Source organism: Pristiophorus japonicus, chromosome 3 (assembly GCF_044704955.1).
Source record: "Pristiophorus japonicus isolate sPriJap1 chromosome 3, sPriJap1.hap1, whole genome shotgun sequence".
In the NCBI taxonomy this organism is placed as follows: Eukaryota; Metazoa; Chordata; class Chondrichthyes; family Pristiophoridae; genus Pristiophorus; species Pristiophorus japonicus.
The window spans coordinates 316,944,332-316,960,611 of NC_091979.1; the positions used below are offsets into that span (position 1 = coordinate 316,944,332).

The 16,280-nt window shown below is 44.6% G+C and overlaps 1 protein-coding gene across 1 annotated transcript in view; it reads left to right on the top strand.

The window, feature by feature from the left end:
- Positions 1–13,392, top strand: part of LOC139256059 (monocarboxylate transporter 12-like) — a 37,570-nt gene extending 24,178 nt beyond the window's left edge. Inside the window, exons 4-6 of the mRNA XM_070874119.1 lie at positions 3,531–4,155; positions 11,690–11,949; positions 13,196–13,392. Coding sequence (XP_070730220.1) covers positions 3,531–4,155; positions 11,690–11,949; positions 13,196–13,392 — 1,082 coding nt within the window. The remainder of the gene's footprint in view (positions 1–3,530; positions 4,156–11,689; positions 11,950–13,195) is intronic.
- The last annotated feature ends 2,888 nt before the right edge of the window (positions 13,393–16,280 follow it).

The following is a 16,280-nucleotide window of genomic DNA, read 5'->3' on the forward strand; positions in this document are numbered from 1 at the left end:
ATGTTGCCGAAAGTCTAGCCCATAGAATCATATAGCACAGAAGGAGGCCATTCGTCCCATCGTGCCTGTGCTGGCTCCTTGAAAGAGCTATCCAATTAGTCGTACTCCCTTGCTCTTTTACCATTACCTTGCAAATTTTTCCTTTTGAAGTATGTATCTAATTCCCTTTTGAAAATTACTATTAAATCTGCTTCCACCAGCCTTTCAGGCAATGCAATCCAGATCATAACAACTTTAAAAATGTTCTCCGTCTCCACTCTGCTGGGGACAGATTTCTCTGGTTGATGACTCTCCCACCAGTGGAAACAGTTTCTGCTTATCTACTTTATCAAAACTCTTCATAATTTTGAATGCCGCTATTAAATCTCCCCCTTAGCCTTCTCTGATCTAAGGAGAACAATCCCGAGTCTCTCCACATAACTAAAGTCCATCATTATTTGAGTAAATTTCCTCTGCACCCTCTCCCAGGCCTTGACATTCTTCCTAAAGTGTGGTTCCCAGAGTAGGCCCCAGCTGAGGCCTAACCAGTGATTTAATAAAGATTTAGCATAACTTTCCTGCTGTTGTACTTTATGCCTCTATTTATAGAGCCAATGAACCCATCTGCTTCTTAACAGCCTTCTCACTATATCCTGCCACCTTTAAAGATACTCCAAAGGAATTTCCATCATCTAGATTGAGTTGTAGCAATCAAAAATCTTGCTAGGTGAAAAGTTAGTCAAACAAATACAACCAACAAAAATGCAGCAAAAAAAGGTCACTAATCTAGTTCTCAAAAGTTAAATTAACCAAAAATGCTCCTGTGCACAGTCCAGCAAATCTACCTTTTAAGAAGTCAAAAGCTGACAATGTGCCTGATCCTCATCAGCCATTTTATATGAATGAGCTGAGTCTGTATCGTAGCATGACCCGCAAAGAAATTGGGGAATTCTGCTGGCGCTCATTACTGGTTCATTAGCATTAATTATAATAATTAAATTTAGCTCTCGGCCAGTCGAGAGCACGTTCCGCGATGGTAAGTGTAAAAAATGGCCCAATTATTAACTGACTGTTCAATGTGGTGCAGCTGTGGGTCCTGGTACAATTTGAGAGTGGGGAGGCAGAAAACTGGGTGAGGAATTGGTAGCACTGGTGTGAGAGAATAAATTATTTTAATTTATCTTTACGGTGGAAATCCTACCAATTTTTTTGTAAAATTAAGATAGTGATGCAAAGTTTTTTGGATAATATTTGCAACATGCCAGTATATTAGAGAGGGAGGTACAGAGGAAGATTGGTCAATGAGAGACTGTCACGAATGGCAAGTATGTGCCTCGCCCCTCCTTGGCTCAGTGTATTGGTACAGCAGGGTGATGTACTGTTGTGACAAGCTTAATCTGATAATTGCCTTCTACTGTTGTATTTCTGCCAAGTGAATGTTAAAAGTCTCTTGAGCTTTTTGTTTGTGAACCAGTAAAATAAAGGGGCATTTCCAAAGCAAACATAAAAGTGGAAAATTGCCAACTTTACTTGTGTTGTTGTGTCTGGGACTCTTTGTTCCGCTCCAGGTGAATACAGTAGCTGCATACTGCACATTGCAAGGCTGTGGCAAAGTACAGCACTGAACCCTCCACCGAAAACAGTTCCTTGTGTAAAGGACCACCAAATAGGAGCCTAACTACCCAATCTAATACACGAGTGTACATAGCGTGCGGTCCCATTAGTATTTTAAGCAGGTTTGTATGAATGCACTTGGCTGGTTACACATAATGTTAATTTAGTGGCAATGTGCCCTTGTGATAAATTGTTGAAGTGAAATTATTAGCCAGACACTTGAGTCCTTCCTGGTCCAGAAATTTAAGTAGCATAAATAGCCACTGTGACAACCCCCAGTGATTTTGCTGTCTGCACTGTTTAGAAACATGGAATGGGGAAAGATTACATGAGTTAGCTTTATATACCTGTCTCATATTAAGGTTTTTAATTTTGGCAAAATCTCGTTTTGTTTTTCTATCTTGCAGAAACCATCTTGAGGAAGTTTTGTCCTTGTATTCGCTCTGAATTTAGTAATGCTGTCACAATGCTATTGTACTGAAGGGCTGAAAGATCCTCCTGGCCCAGCACAATGGGCAGGAGCAGTGATTTGAGACACTACTTGTGGCATCAAGGCAGAAAGAGTAAAATAAGTTTTGCAGTGTCCTGAAGTGAGTTTTTTTTTTGTCCACCAGCTTTCAGAAGATCAGAGACGAGAGGCTGGATTTTACCAACCTCGGTGGGACCCGGCCTCGCTGCTGGTGGGCGACATCGGTGGCATTTCCCGGCCAATTGAAGGAAGTGGGTCTGGTGATGTCTTTTGATGACTTGTCATCAGCCGGTTTCCTTAAAGGGGCCATGCCCAAATTAATTTTGACAGTTGTGCTGTCAGTGTTCTACAGCCTTGAGGTGCTGCAATCACTGACAAACACTGCACAGAGGTGCCCGGCTGAACCCAGGCTCTCCCATGACTCCCTCCATATGCTTCTGGAGGGTCTCACAGCATGCAGGGAGATTCCCTTCCCTTCCAATAGATGGAAGAGACCTCTCCAGGAGATCAACTGGCTAAGCCACTCACAATGCAACAGCACTCTACAAACTGTGAGCAGACTCACCGGTGCATACATTATACTAACCTAGTAAAATGACAGGCAGGAAAAGACCAGCTGGTCCATCAAACCTGCTCCACACTCATGATGCCTGAAGCAACACTTCCTACCATCTGCATCACCCCCCCCCACTCCACGCCCCCCTGCCCCCGCCAAACACGGCCATGAATTTTCATGGGAGAGGCAAAAGAAATCGGGAAAAAAACCCAGGGCCAATAAGGATCTCAGACAATCCAATCCAATACAGAAGATCACATTGACCATGTGTACATTAACTGGTACATCCACTTACCGTCTATATGATGCAAGCTCTGCCCCTGCAAAGAATTGGTCGAGCTCCCTCTTGTAGGCATGGAGAGTCAGCACCCAGCACACCAGCCGGTATCACAATCAGAGGCTCACTTCTCTTTGGGAAAAGAACCCAACTAACATCTAGGCTAGTCCTACTTGTGCATAGTTTAAGCTCGTGTCCCCGGTTGTCCTTAATCTGAAACTGAAATAATCTATGAATTACACGCAATTCAGCACTTTCATCATTTTATATACCTCTGTCAGATTGCCTCTAATTCTACGCTGCTGTAAAGGAAATAGACCCAGCTCATTAAACCTATCTGAGTAACAAAGGTAAAATCTGCTACCATTTTTTTTACGCCTCTACTGAAGTTGAAATTTCCACCCAATATGGACAAAAGCTTATTCATCAGATTATTGCAATTGACACGTCAAGTTTCTCGAGTTGTTGGGTGCGTCTTAGATAGAGGCAGTAGTTTTGAAGCGTGTGTGTGAGTGTGCATTTGCCTGCATTCCTAACTAAAAGCAGTTGTGCTGTCGACTACTGTCAGTAGAAAGCTGAAAATGAAAGCAACTGGATGAAATAGTAATTTTTAAAAATTGTGTTCTCTGTTGCAGGTTGTGGATATGCTCTAGCTTATTCTCCAGCCATAGCTATTGTGGGGAAGTACTTCTGTAAAAGAAAAGCTATGGCTTATGGGTTGGCCATGTCAGGAAGTGGAATTGGGACTTTTGTTTTAGCCCCAGTGGTTCAGCTGCTGATTGAACAGTACTCTTGGCGTGGAGCGTTACTCATCCTTGGAGGCCTTGTAGCTAATATTTGCGTCTGTGGTGCCCTGCTCCGGCCCCTCACTCTTGTAGAGGATCTGTCCAATTCCACCGTAAGCAGTATGGCGAGCAGAAAGCCTTCTGAGGAAAGCAGCTATAAAACACAACGTGAAGACCCTCAACTGCCTTGCCCTTCTGCAGATTCAAACTTCATCGGAAAAGGCTGTGGTAACAAGCAGCCCTGTGGCTGTTGTCCGTCGTATAAAGAATACGCCTTCCTCCTGACGCCAGACTTCCTTGTATTTGGTGTATCGTTGCTGTTCTTGGCCTATGGCTGCAACACTCCTTTTGTGCATCTTGTACCATACGCGGTAAGCTCTGGGGTCAGCCAGCAACAAACGGCCTTTTTAATGTCAATACTAGGCATCATAGACATTGTTGGGAATATTTCATTTGGCTGGCTAGCGGACAGAAGGTAAGGATAAAACACACAAGTTTTTGATTTTATTCTGTACTAGAATGATGAAACTCATAGGGGCTGAAATTTCCCCTTTTTTAAAGAGCCGTTAAAAAAGAGGCAGTGACTGTGCGGAAAGCACTCATCGCTCGGTTGCCCTAATTTTTTGGGGGGGGGCAGTGGATGTTCCTGCCCCGTCGACCCTTTACTGACCAGTGGCGACCCCGTTTGCGCCCTGCGTGGGAAATTGCCCCATGGGAAGTTACCCCGCGGGAACGGATTGGCTGCCGCTCGGTGCCCCCGACCGCTTTCCCCTGCGGAAAGCTGCCTGTGGCTGGGTGGCGCGTCCGCCCCTAAAGGGGAGGGTGCACTGCCGCGGCTGCCATTTTATTTTAATGGTCGGCCGATTCCGAGGTCGGCCCGGCAACGGTGCCCCCCCCGGGTTCAGCCCGGCACCCCTTGGCCCGGCCGAAACCTTCCCCGGTGGCCCAGTGGGTGTCACTAATGTGGCTGCAGAGTTCACAGCCGCCCTCTTTTAACTGAAGGGATGTTGCTACGCGTCAGCGGGATGTCTGCGTTGCTCTGACGCCATCAGCGCAGCGCTGATCACACGTACCGATGTCCGCCCCGCTCCCCATGCACTTCTGCCCCACCGCAACTCAATTTCACCGCCCGGAACAAAAAAAATATACAAAGTGCTGAATTTCGCTCTACTCTCCGAGAAAAATCTTCAATATCGGTGAGTGCGCCCCCTGCCAGTCGGAGGACAATTTCAGCCCCATAGCCTAAAGGATGAATTGCAGCATTGGTAACTCCGAGATCATTGTCAGTGCTCCATAGAACCAGGGCACTTAGCCCCAGAAACTAATGACCCTGGGCAGGATTTCCTGCGCGAATTTCTGAATTGGCAGCGTAACTTTTCAGTGGACTGGGTAGAAATTGTCTTCTGGCTCCCTGCCACTTGCAGAATTTTCCATTGGAAGTCATCTGATGCAGTTCCCACCACTTGTGCCGTCCAGAGGAGTTTCTGTCTCCCTAGGAAGGATACAATTTGAAGGTTTTGTACATTTTCAGCTCACATCTTGAACCTATTAACACTGAACCACTAATGTAGTAAAAACTTTAATAGAGTGCTTTAAATACTTTAATAATTCAGCTTATCCCATTGTCCCACATTCCTCCATTTTGTCTTTTTTGCCCATTAATAATTTTATTTTCTGCTTAGTCTAACTTTTCGATACCTTGCTTTACTAATTAACACCTTTTACTAGTAAACTTTCATCATTCTTTATGGTTTCCACTGTTTATTTTCTGGATGTGAACTTTTTAAAGCCTGGGTTTTTATAAACTTAAAAGCATCTCTGAAGGCCATTTTTCCTCGCTCATCAAAAGTGGCTGGTATAGAGATTGATATGGTCACATTAACAGATGTTGGCACTATTCACCGCACCAGGCCGAGAGAGTATGTGCAATGCACTAGAGGAATTGATGCATATTTTTGCAGCAGAGAGGGTTTTATTGTGCACCTGGGAATGCCAAGTGATGTAATTGGATGCCAGGATTAAAAGACTTCCATTCCTCAGTACAAGATGTCTTTCACTTGGAGCTCAGAAGTTAATCAGAAACATCAGCATTGGGAGAAGAGAAAGAGGTTGGGCTATGGGGAGGGAACAGGAAAAGCATCTGATTTGTTGACCCCAGTCCATCTGAGAAATGGAGAAACTAAACAATCGAGGAATTGGTTTGTCAGTTCCCACCCACAACTGGCTGGATTCACAACATGGTATCCATCGCCAACCCATCCACTCCTTCAATCACATGTCACCATTTGACCTTGTTTGTGTTTTTAATGAGGCATACTTATGCCCCTCTCAGTTTAAAAAGATGAAGGATGCCAGGAAATGCAACGAAAATCAATAATAATGGGTCCAGATGGATAACGTATTGGCTGCCAGCTTTCTGAATTCACACCAACACCATTAGCCCGTCAGTTAATCCTATCCAACCCAAAGAGGTCCAAAATGGTTTGTGAACCCCCTATAAAAATGATTGGAGAGGGGTGATGATTGAAAATTGATGAACCTGTTAATGCTGGACGGGGCTGTAGTGTTTAACTATGAGTAAAGTTAAAATTAAAAACAGAAAATGCTGGAAACGCTCAGCAGGTCAGGCAGTATTTGGGGGAGAAATTGGGATCATTTACATTTCCCAGGAGTTTAATGGCAGCGGTAAACTGGTAGCGCCCCGCTCCGCTGGCGATTTTTCGCACCAGAACAAAAATTGGCCCGCCCCTCCTGAAGCTGTGCGGGGGCGATGACAGCGATAGCTTCGGGGGACACGAAAGAACAGGAGGCTCGCGGGGCGCAAATTAAAGGGGAAGTGGCGGGTGGGTCAATATAAAATGTGCCAACTTAATTGTCGTGGCCCACTAACGCTTTGAAGGTGGGGTCCATGCCGTGATCTGGCAGAGCGGCACTTGGCTTCCACCCCTCCCTCCCCTTCACATGATCCATCTCCAACCCCTTCCCTTCCTTGACGTCTCTATCTGCATTTCTGGGGATAGGCTGGCCACCAATATCTATTATAACGCACTGACTCCCACAGCTACCATGATTACACTACCTCATACCCCGCTTCCTGCAAGGACTCTATTCCATTTACCCAGATTCTCTGTCTCCTTCGCATCCATTCTAAAGCTGCCACCTTCCATACCAGTGCTTTCCTTTTTCCTCCACCGAGGAGTCCCCTTTATCATGGTTGACGGGGCTCTCGACCTTGTCTGTTCCATTTCCCACAGTTCTGTTCTCATCCTTTCCCCTCCATCCCAGAACCACGATAGGGTTCCCCTTGTCCTCGCCTTCCATCGCACCAGCTCCACATTCAAATGAACATCCTCCGCCATTTCCCCCACCTTCAGAGTGATGACACCACCAAACACGCCTTCCCCCTCACCTTTCAGCATTCCGAAGGGACTGTTCCCTCTGCGACATTCTGGCCCATTTCCCAATCACTCCCAACACCCCTTCCCGATCCCACGCTATGCAACGTCTGCCCTTTCACCTCCTCCCCTCCCACCGTCCAGGGCCCCAAAGACTCCTTCCAGGTGAAATAGCGATTTACTTGTACTTTAGTATACTGTATTCGCTGCTCACGATGCGGTCTCCTCTACATTGGGGAGACCAAGTGTAGATTGGGTGATCGCTTTACGGAACACCTCCACACAGTCCGTAAGCATGACCTTGAGCTTCCGGTCGCTTATCGTTTTAATTCTCCATCGCACTTCCATTTGGATCTCTCTGTCTTTGGCCTCCTACACTGTTCTAATGAAACTCGAGGAATAGCCCCTCAACTTTCGATTAGGCATTTTACAGCTGTCCGGACTCAACATATTGAGTTCAACAATTTCAATTCATAACCACCGCTTCTATGTTTTCGGACGGCAGTTGTTGCTAATGATTCTGTTGTTCCCATTTACAGCTCCTCCAGACCCATTTTTTTTTGTCCCATTACCACCCCCTTTTGCCTTGCACCATGATTCCTTCTGTCATTTAATTCCTCCTGCCATCCACCCGGTCGCAGACCTTCCATTTTGTTCTCTTCCCCCACCCCCCCGTCCCTGCCTTTGTACTTTCTTAAAACCCGTCACATCTCTAACTTATTCCAGTTCTGATGAAAGGTCATCAACCTTAAAATTAACTCCACAGATGCCTGACCAGCTGAGTATTTCCAGCATTTTCTGTTTTTATGTAAACGTTTTTTAAGCCTCGAGTCTGTAGACAAGAATGAGATCAGCGTAGTTGAACCTGATTATTATAAAATAATTCTACTCATCGTGGTTCAGTCATCTCCACTTGAATGGTGTTTTAGTTCATTTGAAGGCAAATGTTTGCTGTCATTTGGAGATTTGTATTAGCCAAGTTCATTGTATCTAGATTCTATAAGAACATAAGAAATAGGAGCAGGGCAACCCCTTATTCTGAAACGATGCCCCCTAGTTCTAGATTCCCCCATGAGGGGAAACATCCTCTCTGCAACTACCCTGTCAAGCCCCCTCAGAATCTTATGTTTCAATAAGATCACCACTCATTCTTCTAAACTTCAATGAGAATTGGCCCAACCTGCTCAACCTTTCTTCATAGGTCAACCCCTTCATCTCAGGAACAATCTCATGAACCTTCTCTGAACAGCCTGCAATGCAAATATATCTTTCCTTAAATACGGAGACCAAAACTGTATGCAGTACTCCAGGTGTGGTCTTACCAACAGTTGGAGCAGGACTTCCCTACTTTTATACTCCATCCCCTCTTGCAATAAAGGCCAGCATTCTATTTGCCTTCCTGATTACTTGCTGTACCTGCATGCTAACTTTTTGCATTTCATGTACAAAACCCCCAGATCCCTCTGTACTACAGCATTTTGTAATCGCTCCCTATTTAAATAATAATTTTTGATTTTCTATTTTTCCTACCGAAGTGGATAACCTCACATTTTCCCACATTATAGTCCATCTACCAAATGTTTGCCCACTCACTTAGCCTATCTATATCCCTTTGTAGATTATTTGCATCTTCCTCACAACTTGCTTTCCCACCTATCTTTATATCATCAGCAAATTTGGCTACGTTACACTCGATCTTTTCATCCAAGTCATGAATATAAATTGTAAATAGTTGAGGCCCCAACACTGATCCCTGCGGCACCCCACTACTTACAGTTTGCCAACCTGAAAATGACCCATTTATCCCGACTCTCTGCTTTCTGTTAGTTAGCCAATCCGCTATCCATGCTAATATATTACCCCCAACCCCGTGAGCTCTTATCTTGTGCAGTAACCTTTTGTGTGGTACCTTATCGAATGCTTTCTGGAAATCCAAATACATGACATCAATCTGTCCTCCTTTATCCACTCTGCTTGTTACATCCTCAAAAAACTTCCTTAATGATTGACTCCAGCATTTCCCAATGACAGATGTTAGGCTAACTGGTCTATAGGCCCCAAGTTTCCACTTGATTTGCTCCTGATTTTTAGGAGCAACTGGTGTAGAACGAAGTATCTTAGAAATCGGAATTCTCATCATTTAGTTTGCTCCAGTTTTAGTCAGTTAGAACAGTTTCACTTTGGAACATAATTTTTTTTTCAAAAGGGGGCGTGTCCGGCCACTTACACCTGTTTTCAAAGTTTCGTCAGTGAAAACTTACTCCAAACTAACTTAGAATGGAGTAAGTGAAGATTTTTGTATGCTCGAAAAAACCTTGTCTACACTTTAGAAAATCAGGCGTAGAGTACAAATCAGGCATAGGGAATAGTGGGGAGGGGGGTTTAAAGGGAAGTTTACAAACATTAAACACTTCAGTTTTACAAATAAAGAGCCATCATCAATAATAAATGATAAATGCATCAATAAATCAACCAATAAATCAATCAAAAAAAATTAGTAAGAAATAATTATTATTTTTTTAAATCAATAAATAAAACATTTTCTACTTACCGACTGCAGCACCGGGAGCCCTCCAACTGCGTGCTGGGATGCCCCCCTCAGTGTGTCTCTGTCAGTGTCTCTATCTCTCTGTCTGTCTCTGTGTGTCTCTCATTCTCTGTCTGTCAGTGTCTGTGTTTCTGACAGCGAGGGGAGGGGGGGTAGAGGGAGAGAGGGGGGGAGCAGAGGGAGGGATGGGGGAGTAGGGGGAGGGATGGGGGAGAAGGGGGAGGGATGGGGGAGAAGGAGAGGGAGGGAGAAGGAGGAGGGGGGAGAAGGAGGAGATGGCGGGAGGGAAAGGAGATGGCGGGGGGGAAGGAGATGGCGGGGGGGGGAAGGAAATGGGGGGGGGAAGGAGATTGGCGGGGGTGGGGGGAAAGGAGAAGGGGGAGGGAGGCTGAATGGGCCGGGCCCGAGACTTCGGGCAGGGTCCGTCCCCAGCATCAGATTTACAGGTAGGTGGCATTGGGTCGGGTCGGGGGGGTGGGAGGAGGGAGGTTGGTTCGGTTCGATTCGGGTCGGGGGGAGGGAGAGGGAGGTCAGGTCGGGGGGAGGGAGGCCAGGTCGGATCCAGTCTGGGGGTGGGGGGGGAGCGGGAGCGGGAGTCGGGTCGGGTCCAGTCCGGGGGGTCGGGTCCGGGGGCGGGGGGAAGCGGGAGTCGGGTCGGTGTTGGTTTCGGGTTCAGTCCGGAGGCGGGGGGCGGGAAGCGGGAGTCGAGTTGGGTCGGGAGGAAGCAGGAGCTGGCTGTGGGAGGAGCCTTATTCACGCAGCCCCAGTGAGGCCATTCGGCCAGGGCTAGGGTTTACGTGCTTCGGGCCCCTCCCACACAGTTTTGGGCGCCTGGAGCTACTGCACATGCGCGCCCACTGTTGCGCGCATGTGCAGAGGTCCCGGCACTGTTTTCAGCACAGGGACCTGGCTCCGCCCCCTACAGCTCCTGCTGCGCTGCGCCGAGGGCCAGAGGACCTGCAGGGAGCTGGAGAATCTGGAGGGTTTTTTTAGGCGCACTTTGTGGTGCGAAAAACGGGCGTCCAGGTCGGGACTGTGCCGTTCTAGACGCGGCTCAAAACTTGTGCCCATAGTTTCCTGCTTTCTGTCTCCCTTTCTTAAATAGGGGTGTTACCTTTGCAGTTTTCCAGTCCGCTGGGACCGCTCCAGAATCCAGGGAATTTTGCTAGATTACAACCAATGCATCCACTATCTCTGCAGCCACTTCTTTTAAGACCTTCGGATGCAAGCCATCAGGTCCAGGGGACTTGTCCACGTTTAGTCCCATTAGTTTGCCTGTTACTTTATCTCAAGTGATAATGATTGTTCTAAGTTCTCCCCATGCAATAGCTCCTTAATTATCTATTATTGGGATGTTTTTAGTGTCCTCTACCATGAAGACTGATACAAAATATTTGTTTTAAGTCTCTGACATTTCCCTGTTTCCCATTATTAATTCCCCAGTCTCATCCTCTAAGGGACCAATGTTTACTTTAGCTACTAATTTCCTTTTTATATACCTGTAGAAGCTTTTATTGACTGTTTTTATATTTCATTAGTTTGCTCTCATATGCTATCATTTCTGTCTTTATCATTTTTTTCGTTGTCCTTTTGCTGGTTTCTAAAAATTTCCCAATCCTCTGACCGCCCACTGTCCTTCGCAACATTGTATGCCTTTGTTTTCAAATTAATACCATCCTTTTCCCCCCTTAGTTAGCCAGGGCTGGTTCTTCCTTCTCTTAGCATCTTTATTTCTCACTGGAATAAATCTTTGCTGAGAGTTATGAAAAATCTCCTTGAATGTTTGCCACTGCATTTCTACAGTCTGATACTTTATATTTTCCCAGTCCACTTTAACCAACTCTGCCTTCACATCTTTGTAATTACCTTTATATAAGTTCAGGACACTAGTTTGAGATCAATAGTAATCATTTGTAAGTAGGAAAGGATGGCCATTAAAATTGCTGCAATTCTTCATATCGAGTGCAATAAAAACAGACCAAGCCATTAGGATTTAATTTATTGGGCAGTTTATCCAAACTGAATAATATTTTTATTATAGCAACCTTCTCTCTTTAAATCTGCAGGTGGTTGAAGAAGTATCGCAAATACTGTTACATTTTAACCATTGGGCTGGATGGTCTCTGCTCTCTGTTCATTCCCATTCTGAGATCTTTTCCACTCCTTGTTCCCTATGCAGTTCTTTATGGATACTTTGATGGGGCTTATGTTGCTCTTATCCCAGTAATAACATCAGATATAGCAGGAAATGCTTTCCTGTCCTCTGCTCTGGGAATAGTTTACTTTATTCATGGGATACCATATCTTATTGGCCCACCAATCGCAGGTCAGTAATGTGTTACATAATCTACTACAGTTGTTTTTATTGTAAATGGATTTTGAATTGTTCACTGATTTATTTTGTTTTACTATTTTAATAAGTTTCAGCTAGTGTCAATCAAACTGTAATGTTTATACTCTTGCAATCCAAGCTAAAGGGATCAAGGGGTATGGAGAGAAAGCGGGAAAGGGGTATTGCATGGTGGTGCAGGCTCGAAGGGTCGAATGGCCCTATTTGTGCTATGAACCTATTTGTTTTCAGGGGTCACCAAAAAAATAAGGATAATGTTGCTATTAGCTCATTTGCTATTATCTGCCCTAATATATGATAGGCGTTCCAGTCATTCCGTGTGCTTCCGCTACGCAGCACTATTTTCTGAGAGCACAAAATTAGTACATTTACCCATTGAGTCTTGTCTAAACCTATCCATCCCTTTCTAATGGTTATACAAGTAGTGACATGATTGGCTGCACAGTTATCTTGTCACAATGGCAGTTGTTCTGAAATGATTGAGGGAGATTGAGCTACATCGCTGACCTACTTTGGCTCCAGGTTAAGCAATGCCTCGATTCAAAATTCTCTCGTTTTCAAATCCCTCCACCACCTCGCCCCTCCTTATATCTGTAATCTCTCTGTAAAGCCCTACAACCGTCTGAGATTTCTACACTTCTCCAATTCTGGCCTCGAGCAGCCCAATTTTAAACTCCACCATGGGCAGCCCTGCTTTCATCTGCCAATTCCCTGAGTTCGAGAATCCCCTCACGAAATCTCTCCGCCTCTTTACTTCTCTTTCCTCCTTAAAACCTAGCTCTTTGACCACTGCCCTAATATCTCGGTATGTGGCTCAATGTCAAATTTTGTTTGATAATGCTCCTGTGAAGCACCTTAAATATTGTCATTCAGTGTGCTTCCCCCGGAACTTCTCAAAAGCCATGGTTGGCTGCGAATTGATTTAACAGCTGACTGACTTGTGAGTGACCCAACTTACTGGTTTTACTACTAGGGGGAATCGTATTGTACATTATAGGTTATTGTTGCTATCCTGATCCACTTGGACATCCAAATGAGCTTCTGCCTCAGTTTGTACCAGTAATGTGCTTAAGTGTTATTATTGCTGCCTCAACACTTTATAGGGATGTGCCTTGCCCACAAGGTGTGATTGTGGGATGTATGTTTTTTTTTAAGTGTTTGCAATAGCGCATCTGTAGTTCAACACTGATTTTAAAAAAAATAATCCTCTTTCTCTTTACAGGTTGGTTGGTGGATACAACAGGAAATTATACCGCAGCCTTCCTGGTCAGTGGGTTGTCCATGATATTCAGCTCCGTGTTGATGATTACTGTCAATCAGATGAGGAGCTGCAGAAATTCAGCTGCCGTTCAAACCGCTGTCATAGAGTCAGATCCTACCACTATAACTTTTCAGACTGCATCACCTGATCAGATATAAAAATAAGAGTTCATACAACAGTTACATTAAAAAAACACACGAGCCACAAATTGCTGGCACGTAGAAAAGACATCAAAACATGGAAACAATTTAGTGTAGGCAATATTTGTACTTGAGTAGATATCGGTTAATTCTTTCAATGCCAAAGTATTTTTTATATATATATATATAATAGTTTTTGTTTTAATTTTCTGATCTCCTTCATACATTCCACACATTCCTATTGACTTGCTAACTGCATTTCCAGAGGTCCTCCTTTTTTTTAAAAAAAAAGGCCCATGTGTGGACATGTGACTCCTATAAATGTACCAGATTTATCTGCCAGTGTCGGTTTTAATGTTCATACCTCATGTTGAAGCTGGGTCACTTGAAAATTTCCAGACTGAGATAAATAGATTTTTATTCGGCAAGGGTATCAAGGGATATGGAACAAAGGCGGGTAATTGGAGTTGAGGTACAGATCAGCCGTGATCTCATTGAATGGCAGAACAGGCTCGAGGGGCTGAATGGCCTCCTCCTGTTCCTCGGTTGAAGTTTTCCGTGGATTGACTTGCTATTAACTTCTTTTGTGTTTGGTTATTAAATTGCTTATTATGATTTGTTTTTGTCAGCACTGTATCTTGTTACATTTAATGTAAGAAAAATGTCATGTGCAGACGCTTGAGGCTAAGATAGGAATCATACAAGCACGAAAAAGGAAGGAATGAGATTGGTCCTTTATGTTAAGGATATCGAAGGTTATCACTGCACTTCCTGTAATAATGACAGGAGGATTTATAAGAACAGATCTCAATGCTGCCTTTTGCAATTTCTACGAGTAGCTTTGAATCTTGAGAATTTCACTTCCAGTTTGACCTTTTGTAATGATGGAGTTAAACAAGGCATCAGAATCCTCGGGTCATACAGCACCGAAGGAGGCCATTCAGCCCATCGTATCTGTGCCGTCTCTTTGGGAGAGTTATCCAATTAATTCTACTATCCTGCTCTTTCCCCACAGCCCTGTAATTTCTTTCCCTTCAAGTATTTATCCAATTCTTTTCTGAATGTTACAATTGAATCTGCTTTCACCACACTTTCAGGTTGTGCATTCCAGGTCATAGCATCACACTGCGTTTAAAAACAAATGTCACTCCCCTCGCCTCTGGGTCTTTTGCCAATAACCTTAAATCTATGTCCTCTGCTTGCTGACCCTCGTGCCATTGGAAACAGGTTCTCCTTATTTACTCTATCAATATCGTTCATGATTTTGAACACCTCCATCAAATCTCCTTATAACCTTCTCTGCTCTAAGGAGAACAACCCCAGCTTCTCCAGTCTATCCACGTCACTGCAGTCCCTCATCCCTGGTACCATTCTAGCAGATCTCTTCTGCACCTCTCTAAGGCCTTGACATCTTTCCTGATGTGTGGTGCCCTGAATTGGAAACATTACTCCAGCTGACGCGTAACCAGTGGTTCCCACATTACAACAGTGACTACAGTCCAAAAGTACTTCATTGGCTGTTAAGCGCTTTGAGACGTCCGGTGGTCATGAGAGGTGCTATATAACTCCAGATCTTTATTTATAATGGTTTAGCATAACTTCCTTGCTTTTGCACTCTCTTCCTCTGCCACAAACGTAATTCCCTAGCCGCTGACTCCATCCCTCTCCCTAACATCTGTCTGAGGCTGAACCACACCGGTCGCAAACTTGGTGTCATATTTAACCCTGAAATGAGCTTCAGACCACATATTCGAAGCATAACTAAGACCACCTATTTCCACTTTCATAACATCGCGCGTCTCCACCCTTGCCTCAGCTCATTCACTGCTGAAACCCTCATCCGTGCCTTTGTTAGCTCTAGTCTTGACTATTCCAATGCACTCCTGACTGGCCTTCCACAGTCTACCCTATGTAAAATTGAGGTAATCGAAAACTCAACTGTGCATATCCTAACTCGCACCAAGTTCCGCTCACCCATCACCCGTGTGGTCGCTGACATACATTGGCTCCCAGTTAAGCAACGCCTCAATTTCAAAATTCTCATCCTTGTTTTCAAATCCCTCCATGGCCTTGCCCCTCCCTATTTCTGTAATCTCCTTCAGCCCCATACCCCCCTAAGATATCTGCACTCTTAATTCTACTCTCTTGAGCATCCCTGATTGTAATCGCTCAACCATTGGTGGTTGTGCTTTCTGTGTTAGGCCGCAAGCTCTGGAATTCCCTGCCTAAACCTCGCTGCCTCACTACGCTCCTTAAAACCTACCTCTTTGTCCAAGCTTTTGGTCGCCTGCCCTAATTTCTCCTTATGTGGCTCTGTGTCCATTTTTTGTCATATAATATTCCGGTGAAGCACCTTGGGGTGTTTTACTATGTCAAAAGTGCTATATAAATACAAGATTTTGTTATTGATAAAGCCAAGGATCCTGTATGCTTTTTTAACAGTCTTCTAAACTTGTTCTGCCACCTTCAAAGATTTGTATACGTACACTCCAGGTGTCTCTGTTCCTGCACCCCTTTAAAATTGTACCATATACTTCCTATTTTGTCTCATCATTCATCCTACTACTTCACACTTCTCTGCTTTAAATTTCATCTGTCAGGTGTCTACCCATTTTACCAGTCTGTCTATGTCCTTCTGAAGTTTGCTTCTATCCTTCTCATTGTTTAGTACATTTCCGAGTTTCGTACCATCTGAAAACTTTGAAATGATGCCCTGTACACCCAAGTCCAGGACATTAATATATATCAATCAGCAGTGGTCCCAATACCCTGGGGAACACCCCTGTATACGTCCCTCCAATTCAAACAACAATTGATCACCACTGCTCTCTGCTTTCTGTCCCTTGACCAATTTTGTATCCCTGCTGCTACTGTCCCTTTAATTTTGCTAACAAGCCTATGATTTA